At 36.7% G+C, this 20,421-nt stretch overlaps 1 protein-coding gene across 1 annotated transcript in view; it reads right to left on the bottom strand.

Moving 5' to 3' along the window:
- astn2 (astrotactin 2) overlaps positions 1 to 20,421 on the bottom strand; it is a 284,181-nt gene that overhangs the window by 182,583 nt on the left and 81,177 nt on the right. The window contains exon 3 of the mRNA XM_013909139.1: positions 14,084 to 14,510. Within this exon, the coding sequence (XP_013764593.1) occupies positions 14,084 to 14,510 (427 nt within the window). The remainder of the gene's footprint in view (positions 1 to 14,083; positions 14,511 to 20,421) is intronic.

Raw genomic sequence — 20,421 nt, 5'->3', positions numbered from 1 at the left:
TGTGTGTGTGTGTGTGTGTGTGAATAATAGATAGATTATATATTAGAATTTATATGTATGTATACAAAGTGTGCTTGTGTGTTACACAATGCTTTTGACACATCTTAGGCCTTCAATATATGCAACCTCTAATGATTTCACTGTCTGCAGGCATTAACAGTGGCTGTAAAAAAGAAATCCTTCAAGGAAAACTGTGAAAACAGCTCTGTCCCCAAACTTACAGTACAGCCAACTCCAAATGATGTGGCCATTCATCACCCCAACTACCAGTACCCCCACCTATCATCATCATCTTTTGATCTGTCAGTCTGGCTCTGAGGTGCGCTCTGTCCATGAATAATGGTGATGTGGTGCTCCCAGTCGATGCTCATCATACATGCCAATGAGGAGGCAAAAGCAGAGAAAGAGGGAGATGAAGAAGATGGAGGTTAAAGTGAGGAGGCAGAAGTATTTACACTGATTTTGATTTTAAATGCAACCAGTAGCAGAGGCAATGCAGGTTGCTAGAGAACAAAATACTATCTTTGAGTCATATGTATTTGTTTCAAAACATTTGTGGTTAAACTGAGCTGAATATAACTACGCTTTCTAGAAACCACCACATCCCCAAATGTGCCTTATGTGTCCTATCTTCAAGCCACCAAGTAGATACACTCCCTTGATAAATTACACACAAAGGATTATGTTCATAATGTCCATTTGTTTCAGACACAGCTTTATTCTAGATATCTGAAATACTATTTGGTGTTTCACATAAAAAAAATAACGCCATGCAGCATCACCCCTCTGTTAGCTTTGCATATATATTTGTAACTTTATTACTTTGTCTGACACAGTAAACAGCAATAATGAAGTGCACTGGACACAATATCTTTAAGCTCCTTGGCCAGGGTGTTACTTTATTGAGTAATCCAGTGGCTCCCACTCGATGTGCATCATACATGCCAATGAGAGGGCAAAAACAGAAGAGGGAAATGAAGAAAACGGAGGTTAAAGTGGCAAGTTATTTAAGTATTTACACAGATTTTGATTTAAAAAATAGATTTTGGGTGTAGTTTTGGTTTTAAATGGAACCAGGAACAGAATAATATGTCTTTGAGTCATAAGTATTTATTTCTAAACATGTGTGATTAAACTAAGTTGAATATACTATTATTATTTCACATCAAAATACAACCTGATGTAATAGATAAGAGGAAGAGATAGAGGCATACATGCATTTTGGTTTATGCCCATGCATTTAAATTTAGGTGTTCTTTTTAAATTTCCAGACACCATTCATCTCCAAACAGATCCTTATTTGTGCTCTAGGTTCATGCCAAAAAGCAGATGCAAAGAATTATGTTCATGACGTCCAGCTTGTAACAGACAAGCCTTTTTTAAAATGTTTGAATAATTATTTGGTCCTTCATATTAAAACAAAACAATACCATGCAGTATTAGCCTGTGCTAGATAATTCCTACTTTTGTGTAACTTTCTTCTGACACAGTAAACAGCAATAATGAAGCACACTGGCCACCGTGTGTTTAAGCTCTTCTGTCTGGTTGTTAGCCTATTTAGTGATCCAATACTTATAAACATGTAATGACAAAAGCAATGTCAATTATGCAGCAGTATCAGTTGCTACATAACTGATATTAAACATTAATATCGATTATGCAACAAATGTACTTTTAACCTAAAATTAAAAGAGAACCAAACATGATGCTGTTGTTCATTGTTTACACACAGCTGTGTGACAAATTAAAGGAAAGTGGGGTACTGGTTGCGGGAACTGCTGTCCCATAAATCAGTTCTTAATCTATCACAGGTTTTTATTTGAGCTGAGCTCTAGTGTCCCATAGATAAGACATCATCTTTCTGGAAGAGACAGCTCTGGTTAGATGTTCCAAAACACAATTTTTAAACATAAAAGCATAAATAAAGCAAACGAATTAAGTAACAATATACAAATGGTTGACCCAAACCACGTCTAGCTATAGTAGTCAAGATACAGCATTGTGTACAGATGAGATCCCAGATGCCCAGAAGGCAGCCAACATGCAGTTGACCTAAAGGTAGCCTAAGGGGGTAAAAAAAAAGAACTGCAACTTCAGTGAGTCTTAGGAAAATGGCAATATTGTATTCATTTGTTAAGAAGAAATATGCACTGATAATCAGTGCAAGAAAAAAAAAGGTTTTGTTCTGTATATCCGGTTCTTTCAAGTCCACCACTATACTGGACCCCAAAGGTTAAAGTGACCAGATGCATAATAGCCTTAGTGAGCTCCATTAGCTGTGGCATTCATGCTAGTGTTTGGTCCTCATAGTCAGCAAACAAACAACAAGGGCGGGGAATCTGTTATATAGGCTTTGATCTGTCATGACTGAAGAGAAGTTGTGATACCATGTTTAAGGTTAACTGCTTGCATGCATATTTCATGGTTTAAAAGTCTTTATCTGTTTCTTTTTTAGATCCCAAGGGAGAATAAATGTTAGAGAATAAAGAATAAATGCTAGGTCAAACAGAAGTGCTTAGAGCCACAGTCTCCTTGAAATAAATTTAATTTGTCTCAAAAGGTTGTCAAGAAACTTTCTCCTACATTTTCCCCTCGAAGAAACATACAAAATCTTAAAATAACAATTAAAAAAATGTAATTATGAATTTATGGATGTATACTTCAGTATTGTATACAACAGGAATGACAAAAATATGTTTGCCTGTACTTTTTTTCTGTTGTCTTTCTCCAGTACAATCTCTCCCTATTTTTTGGGTCGCTCTTCATTTCTCATTTCTGTCAGAGAAAACTATCAAGATATTTTATTCTGACATTTGTTTCTCCCTAGACCCCAAGTCCACCGGCTTCTCATTTTGAGTTCAATGTCAGCTAAAGCTCTGTTGCCTCAATTTTCTCCTTTTCATCTCCCTTATCTGCAGTCACTCCCTTATCAGTGCTGAGTATGTGTTAACAGTGTCTCATAAGCAGCGGATGTCAACAGCATGCTGCCTCAGTCAACTTATTCCTGGTGGTCTCATGATGCCCACTACAAGGCAATAACAATTCTCAATTTTCTGTTATTGTTCAGAAGCACAATTCTGCTTGTTTATGGTTTATGCAGGCTTTTGCAAAAGTGTGTATTAGCTGGCATGCAATTGCTTTTGTATATAAATATTTACAGATAGCTTAACTTCTACCCACTTTTACTTCCAACTTCCTCTTTATGGAGGAAGTAGTTGCATGGAAAGCAGAGCGGTTTGCACAGAGTGATCTCCAAACCCAGCTTTCACATTTAGACTGGACTTCATATTGATATAATGATAGTGAAAATGCTATCACACCAACTATTTTCATTACAGTCACAAAGTAGGCTAATTCAAAACTTGTTAATAAATTACCTTACATACTAGCTAAATGTTAATATCTCAAAGACAAAATCTGTCCTTTTAAACTGCCATGACCATGGAAACTATCTGAGAGGAAAGTGTCTGAAGTGTCCACTCCAAACATACTGCAATCTGCCTGTTTCTCCTCCTCCATCTTTTGCAACTCACATTGTCTGGCTTCCCCTGGGAGCTCATTGTTGAGCAATCCACTAAAATAGGATCGAGGAAGGTAAAATATGCTGCAATTTGCTTTCTGATGGACATGTACTTGGTGTTCTCATTAGGTTGCAGTAAGGTGACAGGAAAGCATCACTACTCAGGCAAAAAAAAAAAAAGCGCTAGCATTTGCAAACTATTCAGTGCCAACAGTGTTCATCAACAAATAAGTAAAATCAGTAAAAATAATTAACAAGATTTACTCAGATTGCTTTTTCTTTTGTTGATGGCATTTGGTGTGCTTTTCCAAACCTATTTTTGTAGAAACAAAATTCAACTAGAGTGTTAGATTTGATCTAAATTATTCCATTTTAACATTGACAAATTTGTCAGTAATTACAAAAGAAAGCTAGCAACACGAATTAGTAAAATGTTGGGATCATAACGCAGGCTGAATTGTCATTGTTAACTTAGGACAAGACGTTTGATTATTTTATCAAAATATTAAGTAAGGTGAAAATATTTTGAAAATAGTAGAACAAAATAATGGTGGTTGATGTTGTCACAATCACCAGGGCAGATTGCATAAACTAATGTATCATGACATTTTTTTTCCACAGCAAAACTTGATGGTAAATCACTAATTTGCAGAAGCAGAGGTTTCTAAAATTGTACCGCTGGGTAAAAATCTGATACAACCATGCCTGTACCTTGACAGAAAATGAAATCCAGCACCAGGAAGAGAAACATTTGTTCTGTCAGCAAAAAGTGCATTGAAGGATCAGCTCCTCCAACAAGCTAAATGAACAATGACTAGGCCATCTCCCACTAAATTGCTGATACAGCCCATGGGAATTACTGTTTGTGAGAAACTGAAACCTTTAACCATGACTCTTTGTCTATAAATAGTGCTTGACCCTATTTCTCTTAGGCTCAAAAGACATTTCCTCACTGCGGAAAGTCAGTGAAACACAAGGCAACATTTTCAGGCTTCTCATCCATGTCCCATGCCCTGAGGCAGGTGGTGATAAAGCATGTATTGGAGCTTAGGAGATGGCTTGGGCTCTGTTTCTATACATGCACACTAAATTGTATCTTAGCAGGTGACAATAGGTTGCTTGTCCTATTATACCCCATTTCAATCCAAACTGCTTGTTATAAAGGTCATTTATAACAAGCAGTTTAGGCTGACTTGTCCAACATGAGTTTTCATGAACTGAAATCTGGTAGGGCCTCAGCATCCACATGACAGAAAACATGACAAACAAATAAAAAAATAACAGCAACAACAAAAACAAAAATCATGGATAGACCAAAACAATTGTTGTGGTATCTACTTTCAATTCAAGCCTACCTCTTTCACATACATGTTTTAACATCTAGAGTAAGTTATGTATCTTTCCTATTCTTAGCCATCCTGCCTAGAAGCCAAACAGCATTCATATTCACGGAGGCATGCAGTCACAAGGGAAATGACGGGAATATTTGTGTAGATCTTTAGACCCTACAAACCCCTGCCGCTTTAATTTGGAGAAAGTCTGCAGGAAGAAAAGAAGCTGAGAGCCCAAGAAATTAAATTCCTGCAGATTTCAATTTTTTTATTATGTTTCAGTCTCTTACTCACTTCCTCACATGTGCTTTTACCTCTGACACGCAGACGCACATGCAGACACATGCACTTCCTCTAGTCACATCTCTATTCCCCTGGCTTTCTCTCGTCTTTCACAGCTTGGGGAGCAAATGGGTACAGAGAAGATCAATGGGGGTGAGTGGGATGGTTGTGTGGGGTTGTGGGTAGGGGTTGGATAGGGTAGGGAGTTCACACTAGCTCTGATTCCCACTGTGATTTAATACATTTGTCATTGTTTCAATATGAACAGTCCAGTGTAGCTGTCTGGGAAAGCCTTCACAGCAGTGCTTCTGGAAGTCTGACATGTACATGAGAGAGAGTAAAAGGTTAGACAGAAACAAAGGAAAAGACAAAAGTGTCAGAGAAGACAAGGGATCCAGACATGAATGAAGAATAGCTAAAAGGGAACCTGAGAAGGGCAGAATAGATATGGGTAGACAATGGTCGCCACTGGTGTTAAAGAAAAAAGAAATGAAGTGATGACTAGAATGAGATGCAGATAAGAGACTCAGTAGGAAGAGCACAGTGGGGTGGAAAAGGGAAGGGATGATAATGATAAGCAAAATATTCAGAGACAAAGACAAATTCAAAAACACAGGGGAATAGCACAAAAAGGGTGAAATCTTCCTAGTTAAACAATGCTGAAACATTGATTTAAACTGTACATTGACGAGAATTAGAAGCCCTTACATCTACTGGGCAGTAAGATGTAATAATTATATAAAAATGCCTCAGTTTGTGAGATGAATATGCTTCAGAGGAACAAAATCCATGTTTGACTTTGACGTTAAGACAATACAAAATGAAAATGTTGTATGTTCAAAGAACATTTGAACATTCTCAACTACTTGAAAACATCTAATGTCCCATCGTTAGACACTTTCCCTTTCTGGTCTTTCCTTCTACTTGCATATTTTAAGGCCTGTGTTGCTTGCAGAGGCAAGAATAAAGTTCTATCTATAGCTTGGTTTTTGCCACGGGCCAGAATAAAATATGAATGTGTCTCCCCGTGCTGCGCCAGCTGAACATTGCAGGCCAAGCTCTGACCTCCAACTGCTCCAGACAGGCTGAACCTCCTGACTGGTAATCACAAATAAGTCTACGTCCCGACATTGAGGAACCAAACCTGGCTTTCAATAATATTTTAGATGTCCTTATCCATTATGACACAAGACTCGAAAAAATGTTTGGATAAAGTATTCTGTGAGTAAATGTTTAATAAGTAACAATGCTACAGTCGCATGCAGCCTATTCCCAACGGGAAACACCAACTGAAAAGTATTTTTTGTGCTCAAGAAAAGCACAGGGCAGACTGAGAGCTGGAAATGATAAGCAAGATAAGACTTAAAGAAATAAATGGTAAATGGCCTGTATTTGTATAGCGCTTTACTTGGTCCTAAGGACCCCAAAGCACTTTACACTATACACAATCATCCAACCATTCACACACTGGTGATGGCAAGCTACAGTGTAGCCACAGCCGCCCTGGGGCGCACTGACAGAGGCGAGGCTGCTGGACACTGGCGCCACCGGGCCCTCTGACCACCACCAGTAGACAACGGGTGAAGTGTCTTGCCCAAGGACACAACGACCGAGACTGTCGGAGCCGGGCTCGAACCAGCAACCTTCTGATTACAAGATGAACGCCCAACTCTTGAGCCACGATCGCCCCAAATAATGCTTTTGATTAAAGTAACTTTAAAAAGCCCTGGATTAGTTAAGTTCTTCTTTTCTGTATACACTCTAACCTCTCTCAAAATGTACCTCTATAATGCTTTCTGAACACTTCTAAGTCCAAGTTTTTTAAGTGATATAACCTTGGGAGGGGTTTCTCATAACTACATTTAGCGTTTGGATGTTCTCACAGTACACCTTTAGTGGTTGTATTGTGAGAATATCTTAAAGAGACTTTCATGATTTTCCCAGCATGGGGGCAGCATGGTGGCAAGGTGGCTAGCACTGTTGCCTCGCATGTCTCGAGTCCAAAGGCATGCAGCTAGTTGGGATAGGTTAATTGGAAACTGTAAATTGCCCGTGGGTGTGAATATGAGTGTGAATGGTTGTCTGTGTCTGACCTGTCCAGGGTGTACCCTCTAAGCCTTGCGGCAGTCGCGGCAGATGGCTGCCCTCCCTGAGCCCGGTTCTGCCAGATTTTTCTTCCTGTTAAAAGGGAGTTTTCCCTTCCCACTGTTGCCAAAGTGCTTGTCATAGGGGGGTTGTCTGATTGTTGGGGTTTCTTTTTATTATTGTGAAGTCTTTACCTTGCAATATTAAGCGTTTTGAGGTGACTGTTGTTGTGATTTGAGGCTATATAAATAAAACTGATTTGAATTTAACTGGATTGAATAGCAACCCTTACCTTACCAGTAACTTTAAAAATTGTCAGAGGACCTCTGAGCAAGGAAAGGACTGACCTCAGTGAGTGAGTGTTGTTAGGTATGACCCATTGTTTCAAAATGTGTTTGTTTAAAACAAAAGAAAGAAAGAAAGAAAAACACTCTTTCTTATGTCGTAGGATAATGGATATGGTTTGTGAAACAGATAGGCCTAAACTTTGTATTTATTCTCTGTTAATAAAGTAAGTAATTATGAATCCTACTTTTTGTATGTCTACAAAAGGTTTTTACACTGTTCTAATTGTGTTTTGGGATAACATTTAATGGCTAACATGGGACCACCTGTTAGAGGTCATGGAGCATGCAAGTGACATTGTGACTACTGTTATTGTTGTAGAAGGCATTAGGCTGATAGCCAGTCTAATATTAACGTAAAAGTCCATAATTTGATTCTGTGTGTAGAGCCCTGTTGTTTCTGGCTTTTGGAGACTGAAGAGATCGTTTTGTGTGTGCATTATGAATCCAACATAGTGAAATTTACTTGTGTTGTAATTTTAAATAGAATATAGAGACAAACTGTTCCAGGGTTAACCCCACTTTCTGTGTAGATCTCTTGTGTTATTTTTCATATTTAGAACATCCTTATAGTAAACATAATGGTTATAACATAATCACAAAACCATTAACTCTGGATATGTTCAATTGCCATACTATTATTCTTTTTTTATGATTATTAATGACACCCAGTGATTGCACAGTCAGGCAGTGATGGGGTGTCTCCATGGTAAAATGATGTTTAACTTTTGACAGTTTCCAAAGACAATGAATATTAGCAATTATTTCCAGATCTTGCCTGAGAGTTGCTAAGAAATTTCCAGCACATGTAGGAGCGGAAATGAAGCAGAAAAAACATTATGCAGATATAATTATGATAGGGTGCCAATTTATCACACACTCAGATAATTTATCACACCCAGAAACAATTCAGTTAATTTAATATGCTGCAAGTAATAGTATTCCACAAAGTGCATATTGACCAAAGGCAGGCTGAGGAGAACAGCTGCAGTTCTGGATTTGTCTCCAATAAGCTAAAATGGAGTACCTGTTTATTTACCATTTTAAAAAGAGGTACATACAGAAGATTTAAGGTTATTTTAAGGTTATATACTAAAACTTTCACAACTTGATCTTTCACACCGGAATAAACTTCTTAAATAATTAGTGTTTATTGTTTTGCAGATCTGAATTCCATTTCAGAAATGTATTCTTAAAAATGCATTTTAGAAATGTATTTCTGACCTACGTTGTAATTTCAAATATTATATGAATTATTTAAGATTAGGATTTTAGTGTCTGTTGTGCTATTTTTACATTTATTTTCCTATTTTTTTTTCTTATTTCCTTACCTATAATTTTAATGGACAGACTGTTGGGAATCATGGCAGCACAGAAACATATTGATGGCTGTGGGTGACCAGCCTTAACCACATTTCAAAAGAGTCTCATAAAGATGGCTCACGAGATGGCATGTGATCGACCACCATGTATTGATTTAGTGCTTACAAACTCATTTCTGCAGGCATTTTTTTTGTCTGGCCCTGACAAAGGCTTCATGTTGGATCAGATTACTAAGGCTTCATTTCTCAATGAGTTGCTATACACGGATTTACTGGTTTCTAGTTCCTTATTTTTTCTTTGCTGCTCAAAATGATCTCATCAGCTGCTGCACTGTGCATGGGGGGATTTGCTCATCTTGTGCTCCTCTGAAACTTCCTTACTAAACAATGCACCAGAAATTGTAGGAGACTGATGAATCTGACACAGGCCTTTTTCACACTGGAGTGGGCAAGAATGACTAGAAGTTTTTTAATCTAGCCTAGAGCTCAAAAATCTCATTTCAGTACACATTTATTGGATTTTTTGACTTACAAAATCTTAGTCTTTGAACATGTGCATCCTTAATCTTCATCATGGGATGTTTTTGTAGACTTGTGCATGCTATAGTGTGCTTTATATTGTATGTGTTTGTTGAAATACGTCACATTCATCTTACTGTGATAAATTCACATCATTAACAACACACAGCTTTACTGCTTTCTGTGGATGGGGGATAGGAAGAATGTGAAGTCTTGTCATGATTCCCATCTATTTATCACGAGGAAGGAGAGCGAGCTTGAATCAGTATTAATCAAAACATTACCCCAAGGTAGCTTGACTGTGCCAAGCTGGCATCCATTTCCCATTAATGATGTCACATTAGTGATCTGAAGCCCGACACTAGATTATTACTCTGAGTTCAATTAAGGCTCAGTAAACACTTAATAACTTTGGCAGTGAATATGGAGTTGTTGATGACAATAATAACAATACTTCCTTTTTTCCCTTTTGGTTTCAAGTGGGTGAGTGCAGCCCCAATAATGAAGGACTTTAAGAATGCACAGTTAAGAATATATGTGAAATAAATGTCAAACAAAGTTTTTGCCAGACTGTACCTAGTTATTACTGCAATAAATAACAAAGAGCCACATGCCTATATGATTCAACGCTGCTTTCCTTGAGGACACTGAGAAGTCTTGGATACAGTAATTACTGTTTTGTGGTTTCGTTGTAATATTTAGAAACAGTTATATATTTTGCTAGATGTTTTCTGGTCCTGTGTTCTTGCTATAGAAAAAAAAAGTGGGAAAAGAAACATTAACTTACAGATCCATTATTCTTGGAAAAAATGTGCTTTTACTCAGATTGGGGGTAGCTGCTCCATAGGGGGCAGGGAACTTAAAAATCTACTGTAGCAGCAGGATCTTCTGTCTAAATGCATTCTTCTCTTTTGTCTATTTTAAGCAAAACTTAGCCACATATCTGAAGATGTAAAATCTAAGTATCATCCCGATGATTCTCAGTGGGTTACATGTGCTGTCCAAGGCTTCATCAGTGTTTACAACTGAAATAAATACAAAGTAACTACATTCAGCAGTTTTTGCAAGCAACATAACTTCACTAAAAGGAATAAAAGGCCCAACAGGAAGTAATATGGACTATTAAAACATAATAGAATCTTCAATTTGCATTTAATGTTTCTTTTTGCTAATGAGATCCCATTACTAGTGAGTGAGAACTGATATAAAGCTATAATCTTAACATCTGACTAGCAGCATTGTACTTGCCTTAAAATTAAGCCTCAGCTATTTTAAGACCATTTTTTTATTATATCAGAAATTATGTTCTGCTTTTTATCTACCAAGGAGGCAAAACCATAAAAGCATAGTGAAGTTCTTTGTGACAGTTTTGTTTGCCTGTTTGTGTGGTGTCTCAGTGTCAGATTAAACAAAACTAAAAAATATGAAAGAAAATGAATAAAGAAAACTTCCACGCCTAATTTAATGAAAATGGTGGAGGATGAGCAAAGGAAGAAATCAATACATTGTTTTGAATCTGGATACTCATGTTTAGTATATTACCATTATGCATGCCCATCCAGTGTGCCAAATGTAATCATTTGAATCCACATAATGCATTTTGCCAATCACAAATGTGTTAATGTAGAATTTGTAGCAGTGATATGCGTCATGAGAACACATTTTTATCTCCAATACAAAATTCTCCTGTGGCGTCTAAGACATCTTAAAACATTTTCATGGTTTTGTTTAAGGACTCGTGCCATGCTAGGGAAATATTGGGGTCTGACTTAAAGCACAGAAAATATAGAGCTACTTAAAACACAGGTTTGTTTGAAACTGCTATACTTTATGACTGTAAATCCCCGTCCTCTTTTTGTAGATATCCTTTCCAAAAATGTAAGGTGAACAACGATAACAAAAAATATTATTTACTCCAAACTTTAGTTACCTTCTCGCCATAGACATTGATACAAGCTTTTCTATAAAAAGCATACGTTTGTTTTGTTCTTTTAGTTATTGCATTCAGTCAGAGAATAATGTGACCTTGAAAGTTACTTTCAAAATAAGTGCGATACATTACTACCGAGCCTGTTACTGCACTGTTCATGGATGAACCAGTGAGGTGAATGCATTCTGCTGCTTACCTCTGCTCCAGCGTGTGTGTTAGATAGGACTAACAAGAGTCATTTTAAATGGAAATTGGATGGATTTGCTTGTTATTAATGTGAAGACCAGTGGCCCCATCCCAGATGCCCTCAGGACTGTGTTGGCAGAGCAGCGGTGTGAGTCCTAGGCCAGTCACTGAATATCTGAAGTAGTTAGTCACTCCTTGGACTTCTAATGCATTTGGTTTTGGGGAAATTATATTCTGAGAATAAAGCTTTTGTGGTTTTAATCTTGTATGTTTGCATATAGACACATTAAAGGTTAATGCATGAGTCAACAAACTAGTTGGGCCATTGAAGAAAATGAAAACATGCAAGGGCTAGGTTAATAAGTACATGGCAAATTCTGTGAAAACAAGTATTAGACTAAATTTTAATTAATCTATTAAATTAGACACATAGTGCAGCCAAAACCCAATAAACAATGCCAGCCACAAAGAACTTCACTATGCTTTTATGGTTGACAGTAATGAACCACAGTACAATCACATAACCCTTTGTCCTCTAGACAGACATATTGAGCCTGTAGGCTTGGGCCATTTTATCCCACTGGGAGGTAGTTGTTGACCATCCAAAACAAAGCATTAGTCACATTAGCAATTTATCACCGTCCACCATTAGCTCATTTTCCTGTCAGTCTCTCTACTAAATACAAAGAACAGTGCACTTCAAGTCAGTTGTTTCTGAGAGAGTATCTCCATTTAAATCTAAGACTATGGAAGATTTCGAATAAGTTTAGTTTTATTCTTCAAATCTTAACCAAGTCAGTATGCATCACCCATTAAATCATGGCCAACAAAAAATAAATCATAAATAATTGTTGCATCACTACAAAGTCAAATTTGTTTTATTTGTATTAGTGAGGCTGTGTATTTAGACAGCAAATCTGATTTAAGTTTGATTTATGAATTTCATCCGTTTACATTGCCACATAAAATGCAGTAAAATAAAAATATCGAGAATAAAGAACACAAAAACAACACTTTTAACCTACTGTCATTCATAATTTATTTTAACAATTTGATATTACTGAAAGACTGCATTCATAAATTACAACTTTGATAATTTTTTTGATAACAACAAATTTACAAAAGAAACACCTGCTTGGTATGGGTGTTTTTGGATAAGGGCTGCTTTATTTGAGACAACATATATGAGATCTAAAAGAGACTGAGAGGAGAGGATGAATTGCTAGCCCAGTACACTAAAAATGTCAAGGGTAAATAAATAGAGGTAGATCTTAATTTTAAATTGGTCACTTTTATGGATGAATCATGTCTTTAAATTTCTGTAGCTGAAAGATTAATAGCTTGTTAATCTGTCTCTATAGTTAATCTAAGGAATTCAAAGAACTGGAGATTAAATTGATGTAAATGTGAATATGGACATTTGTGTGTGAAAGTACTATATCCTAGAGTTTTGCAATTACAGTGAGTTCAGGTCAGTGTTTTGTTCAAAACTCTAGACATAATGATATTTTATCATCTTATTAATTTTTCCTCTATAAAAAACAAATGCTGAAACTGCATCAAACAACAGGTTTTCCACAGATTTCCCTTCTATAAATGTTTTTAAAACATAGACCAGTACTTAAATAGGATGATTTAAACTCAGAAAATTAAAATATCCATCAACTTCATAATTCTGAGCATTTTTAGCATGTTAATTGATTTAAATTTGTGATACAGAACAAATAACCAAGGAACCCTACAATTAGTTACTGCAGTCCAACAGAGAAGGTTTGTGAGGGTACTGTAAACAAATACTTTATGCATAGCTTGAAATAACGATGTTTGCAGTGGAGTTTTAAATTTTATTGGCTAAAAAAAGTTTTATCATTACTTTATACGAAACATATTTATCTTGCTCAAAGTGGAGACCCATGACTCTTTTTACCAGGGATTAAAAAGCCGCCCACTGACACAAGTCAGCATTTAATTGACGTGACAAGTGGCCTCTGTCGCTTGACCTTCACAAATGATGTTAAATGACAGTACATTAGATTTGAACTTGATACATATAGTAGGTGAATGGACAGATATGACAGCCAAGAAGCAGCAGTGTATGTTTGAGACTGTGGCTTCCTTATTTTAGTAGGAAACAGTAGGACCAACTTAAAGATAGTATCGTTGCAAATGTTAGATGATGGCAGGAATCATACAAAACTACTTATTTTTCTGAAAAACTATAAGCAGTACATGCTGTGCAATCAACAACATGGGTGGGCTGGCCTTAGCCAAGTGAAATGTCCATGCTGAGTAATCTAAGCACCTGGCACAGAGACACTCTATGGATGTACAAAACATGCTCATAAAAGCAGCACAGCTACCACTGAGCACGACACATTTCCTATGACACCTGCCATTTCTTTTTTTTAGTATGTTGCTCACAGCTGCATGATAGGAACAAAACCAACATCATGCAGTTAATATGACAGGGATCCCATAAATCTTAATTTCATGCGTGCAGTGTTCATATTTCCATAATTCTAATTTTATTTTCAAGGGGAATGTCTTTCAGACAACCAACCTACCTCGTTTGTCAAAATTATGCTTAATATCGTCTTCTTTGCACATCATATCTGGATGTCCTTGGATGCCAACTCCATAGTCATCTAGGACCTTCCCATCACTAAGCTTGTTGTGGATCTGGTTGGGTGTGGAGTTAAGTGAGTGCCCGCCTGCGTCCACCTCGTCATCACAGTCGTAATCGTCAAGAATTGGAGTCTCACGAATAGGCATTCCAATGACAGAGCTGCCATGCTGGTGTGTGCTTCGAGAACCCCGATAACTGTCACGGCCCTGCGGTCCGAGCAGAACGGAGGGAATGTAGTGGATCTCATGTGTGGCCTCGGTACTTGCACTCTTTTGGGGGATACGGCGACGCTTGCACCATCGATGGCGGGTATACAGCACAAGGGTGAAAAGGAGGATTAGGAGGAGGAGTGCTATGAGGCCTCCCTGGATAAAAGTAAAACAAAGGAGAAAAAGACTGAATATCAGGAAGGCACACAACGACAACTCTTAATGAGAGCAAATTCAGAGAACTTAAGATATTTTACTGGTAACCAGCTTTAATTTTACAAACTGCAAAATAAAGAGAGGGCTTTGCATCTTATAATAACAATTATAATCACCGCCTCAGTGCCAGTTATATTAGGCTGAATGCCAATTAGCACAATTTGCCAGCTAATAAAGGAGGTCTGGCAATCAACACTTTGACATGAGAGTTCTCAAAGCAACATGAGGCTAACAGAGTTCTGAGAAAGTCTATTTGTACCAGTCTTTAAAAATAACAATAATCTCACACTGTGGAGAAAAGGGTATTGCAAGTTTGATCTAATCAACAAGCATGTCACATTTTCACAGATTTAATGTATGTATACTCAATTTGTTAATATGAATGGTAACTAGGCTTCTATGTTCTATCTCCAGTCTCTATGAGACAACACAAGCTGATGAGGGGCGAAAGTATTTTATACATGAAAGAGGAAGAAAACAGAGCATAGCCCTATAGCAATGAAGACATCAGCAAGCCATTAGAAGATAGGAAGGCTACAGATACATGTAACACACTGTATTCGGCACATGGAATACAGTGAACTGAACTGAACATGTACAGCAGATATAAAACACAATAAAAATAAATAATACTAAAAACTACCACAAACCAAACTCTGCAGTTCTCAGGAATCATTTTACATCATGAGTTGCAAATCAAATCAATAAAGTGAATAAATGATTTGCATTATACTATGTACATGCCACTGCTGTTTCCATTCCTTATTTGAAGTCTCACTAACAACTACAGACAGAGGTTCAGCATAAATAATTTTCTTTGTAGCAATGTTGCATCTCAACCCCCCTCGGAATGAGCACACATACCAATACACAAAGGTTATTAGCCCGTTTTGCCCTCTCTTTCTTCCCTAAGCCCTTACTATACCCCTGTAAATTCACCAAGGAGCATCACATTTCTCCAAGGTTCATTCAATATCTGACCACAGAAACATCAAACACCGCGCCATACGCAGTTGTTGGATGATAACGTAAATCCATATGCACAGACAGAATGGTTGGAAGTACCGGAGGGCATGACTTATTCTTTGATTTTTCACACTGGCCCCCAATAGGTGAGACGTAATATTGAATTCTGCAAGACATAGTTACCTAAGGGTGATAAATTTATAATGTCAGACAGAAAACACAGCGTCAGCACTTTTCCAAGTACATAAATAACAGTGCGGCTATATTTACAAAATTATACGGGCACATGCACATATACATGCACAAATAGGAACACAGAAAATCATATGCACACACACACACACACACACACACACGCACAAATACACCACAACAGAGTAATAAATAAAAACCACAAGGGTTCATTCATCACAACATTTAAAATTCCATCTTCATGACTGAAAACAAACCCCTTTCAAATTAGAACTCATGCACTGCCGAGTGTCCATAAATCAAATATGCTGAGGGGTGAGGCAGCAGAGAGGACTAGTATCATACACATGCTTGTCCATTAATCTCCTAAAGAATGGTAGCTTTGGAGAAATATATTCTCAAATTCCCCTTAGTATTTTTCGTCTGCAATGGTTTCCTCTAAACAACAGGAAAAAAAATAGACTGACATTTAATTTTAGGCACAGGGTAATAATGGTGTCACATTCGATGGTTTGGTAGGACAAGCATTAAATGATTGTCAAAAATGAAAATAATATGGATAAAATGCTGCCTAAAACATTTACATAGATAGGTATTAGTTCACCTCAATATCCACTTAAAGTGAAATTAAAATATTAATTGTCACTTTCTATGAAAATGTGATTATACACTCTACAGTGGATCTATATAGTATAACATAGTTTGCCATGAAAACCCATAATTATCCCACTTAAATTAAAAAAAAAGTGCTGATCTATAATGAAGTGTCAGGTGGTTGCTGTGGAAACTACAAGTGAAACTGGGTTTTGAAAAGAAATTGTATTTCCTGTTGTTGTAGTAGGTCTACAGAAATCCATCAAATTCTGTGGTATTTTTTGTAGTGCGGCTGCCATGTGAGGAGAACATATCTCTGAAAACTGGGAAAACAGACAAAAGGCCAAAACTTTGAATTTATAAAAAAGCATAAGGAGATATATTTTTATAACAACGGAAAAATTCAGAGATGAAATAAAAGGCTTGAGCACTGTGTGGAATGATAGATCTCTCCAGAGGTCCACAGAGGGATTAAAAACCATTACTAAAGCATTTGATGGATGTATGTATCAAAATATCTAGTTAAACTTAGCACATCCGGTCAAGCAAGTGATTATGTGCTAATATGAAAATATCTAGCGGAGCCTGCACCTACTGAACTTGATTTTTTGTCGACAGCAGATGTCTCCTCTCGTCATCTGAACCATCTCTGTGAAAGTTGTCCTTAAGGAGTCCTTAAAGGAGTTATAAAAAGTTTATTCACACTGCAGTTTAACTCCTCAACATCACACATGTATGCTGACGTGCTTAACAAGAGAAAACCTTTCTGCTGAGATGATAAATCACAGTGTAACTTGTTCATTTTGCTTGCGGCTTGTGCAATGTGCACGTGCAAACAGCTCCTCCAGTTTTTGTTAACAGAACCTGCACGCGTCCATGAACATGAGAGAAACTACAGACTCCATTGTTTCACAGTACAATGCTTTCCTGAGACATAAGGTGAGAGATTGATTTCACTTTGGTATGTTTTAATTAATGCCTATTTTTAGATTTGACTGGGTAAGTACTGCTTGTCATCATGTTGGATCACCAACTATTATGGAAATACTGGAAAATACTGGAAGACTCTCTGAAAAGTTGCATTGGTGAACTTGTCTTTCAAATACTTTTTTCTTTACCTTTCTATTTTTCTCTCTCAAATTTCCCTCATCATCTAATCTCACAGCAATTTTCTCTGCACTTCCCACTGTTCCCACTTTTTCTCTCTCTCTTGCTTGATTACTATATGTCTCTCAGTTTCCATTCTCCCTCATGTTTGATCACATTTTTTCTCTACTCTTCACTACAACAGCCATATAAATTCATAGTGGCAGATGTAGCCATGAGGGAAAATGGGTTTTGTGTTCATCTTCAAACCCTACAAATCCCTGCTGCTTTAGTCCTAAATGACTTTACAGGAAGGAGAGTGGCTGCAAGCCCCATATTTCTACACTTTTCTGAAGATTTAGTGCAGTTCGTGATTATTTTCCTTACTTTGCATTTCTTTTTTCTATTGCTCCTAAATTACTTTGTGTTATTCTTTCTTTTTACCTTTTACTTTTCTCTCTGTAACATCACCCTTTAGCTTTTTATTAGTCTTTTTGCTCTTGCCCCGACTTTTTTTTTTTGCCTTTCATTCCCCTAACCTCACGTTTTCTCTGTACTAGCTACTAGATCATGTTTCCTCCTTCCTTTCATGTTCCCCTGTCAAGCTTGATTACCACCATTACATCCCTTCTCAGTTACTCCTTATTCCCTTTCTTCAGCAGACTGAATTGAATATAGCTATAGACACCAGCACTGAATTATTAAACAATTTTACAAACCTTTTTTTTTTCCCAATTGAGAAAGTAACAAATTTACCCTGACTAAACTGACTAAACCCTGACTAAAAATTAACATAATTATCCCCAGATATATACATCTTTAATTTTTAAAAAGGTATTCCCACCTTTAGGATGAAAATAAAACACACATCAATAATATAATAAATGACAAAGAGACAATATTTAAAATTAAAATAACAAATAAACCATTTGTGTAATAATCACAAATGTTGCTCTTGTTTTAAAAATCAAGCCAAACAGCAAACCAATACAAAGATAATCTAATTTTCTTAATAGTAGATAAGAACACCAATGACAACAACATTTGTCAGAGATTGTGGATGTTAAGTTTTGTTGCTTTTTGCTTCTATGCAACTATGTTGCTACTGTATGGTCGGAATTGAGAAGAACATCTCAGGAGGATGACCTATGGCAGTTTATAAGCCACAAGTCATGCTCTGACACGGTTTGGCAGTCTACCTACCAATATTGATGGAGATTGACTCAGCAATATAATATACTGGTGAGGAAAAAAAAGAAGATGTGAGTCCATTCTGTTATCACTAATGACAACTATTAGGGTCTCTAATTAATGTAGTAAACCTATGACATTCTGGAATCAGGGACTGCAATATACCACAACCTCGTCTTAGAAAATCTTTCCACCAACAGAATGGCCCAAGACCTCGAATGCTGCCCACATAGTGCATGTTACTTGCAAACAACACCACCTCCAGTTGTGAAAAACGTGTATATCTTTTATAGTAAACTGGTCAAAACAGTTAAATAATAGCATAATTTTACTGTTATTTAGTAGTTAAATTTCAGTGTGTTCAAATGAGAAACACATGAGAAAATGCAATTTTTGAATATTGCATTAAAGAGGAAACTGATTAAAGACAAGCAGAATACTGAACTGAATAGATTGGACAATATACCAAGTCACATGGAGTCAGTTCCTTTTTATTAACTCGAAATTCATGTTGAATTGTGGTTATTTGCACCACTGACCTACCCTTTTTTTTATCTTACTGTTACAATCTACAGATTATGCAGACTGTGTGGAGTGTGATATGGCAGGCAAACTGGATTCAACAAAAAGCAAGCAGTTTTATTAGGCTGTTAAAGAGTTCAAAAAGTAAAACATAAATTGAAAAAAGGAACTATAAACTGTATTTACAGGCATAAGCAGCACATGGAGAATGTAAACAGACACTGACAAACCCTAAAGGGAAGGCAGCACTGTGTATAAACAGAAGGGCAAGAACAGCAGACAAGAACACAGCTGGGTATCAAGATGCAGGTAAAAGCAATCAAGGACAATGAGATGGGAGGGAAGGTAAAACAAAACTCTAACTATTTAAATAAAACAGGAAGAGAGAAGTATTAACTAAATGGGGAAATCCAGACATTAATGAACTCAATATAGTGGGATTGACACAACAGGATGGAAGTGAGGGAAGAATACTCTACTACAACAAAGAAGCAGATATAAACACTAAGCAAACTAAGAATTAAACAGAGATATTTAAATAATCAAAATTTGAAAGTCCATAAACTCAAAAGGATCCTGATTCTTAGATCTATTTTTTGTTTGTTTTTTGCTTTTTTAATTTGTTTTTTCTTGATTTGATTTCACTACAAACAGGAATGACCCTCTTTTCATCATGGCCTCAGTTAACTTTTAATGCAACACCATTGTAACACTACGACCATATTACTAGAATCTGGTATGCATATGCAATATCACTTTAATTAACAACACATGAAATATTCTTGAATCCATCCATCCAGTATTTTCCAGCTCCAGCTTTTTCAATTAGGATTAGGATTCAACTTTATTGACATTAGACATGTACAAATACAGGGTAACGAAATACAGTTCATGAGGTCATGAGGGTGCTAGAGCCAGTCACAGCAAGCGGGGTAAACACTAGACAGACAACCTATCACAGGGCTTCTAGAATAAATGTTTTGGGGGTTTTTTCTGAATCTTAACATTCTATGAAAGCTGAAATCCTCTATTATACATATTTAAAAGGAAACATTTTTAACAACACTACTGTGGACTATAACTCTAGCATTTTAAATTACAGGCGAAAAAAAACATGCAGTAACCTAATATTTTGGATACATTTTTTTTTTATCAATTAGTACCCCAGAAATAGGACGCATATATTGGCATGTATGTAAGGTAGATTACATGTTTAAAATATAAAGAGGCCATCTGTAAATCTTCTCAGAGAGAGAGTCTGTGTGTGTGTGTGTGTGTGTGTGTGTGTGTGTGTGTGTGT

The sequence above is a fragment of the Pundamilia nyererei genome, unplaced genomic scaffold, assembly GCF_000239375.1.
Source record: "Pundamilia nyererei isolate P.nyererei 1_Seehausen unplaced genomic scaffold, PunNye1.0 scaffold00002, whole genome shotgun sequence".
NCBI lineage: Eukaryota > Metazoa > Chordata > Actinopteri > Cichliformes > Cichlidae > Pundamilia > Pundamilia nyererei.
The sequence above is the reverse complement of the archived record's forward strand: the minus strand, read 5'-3'. Positions and strand labels throughout refer to the sequence as shown.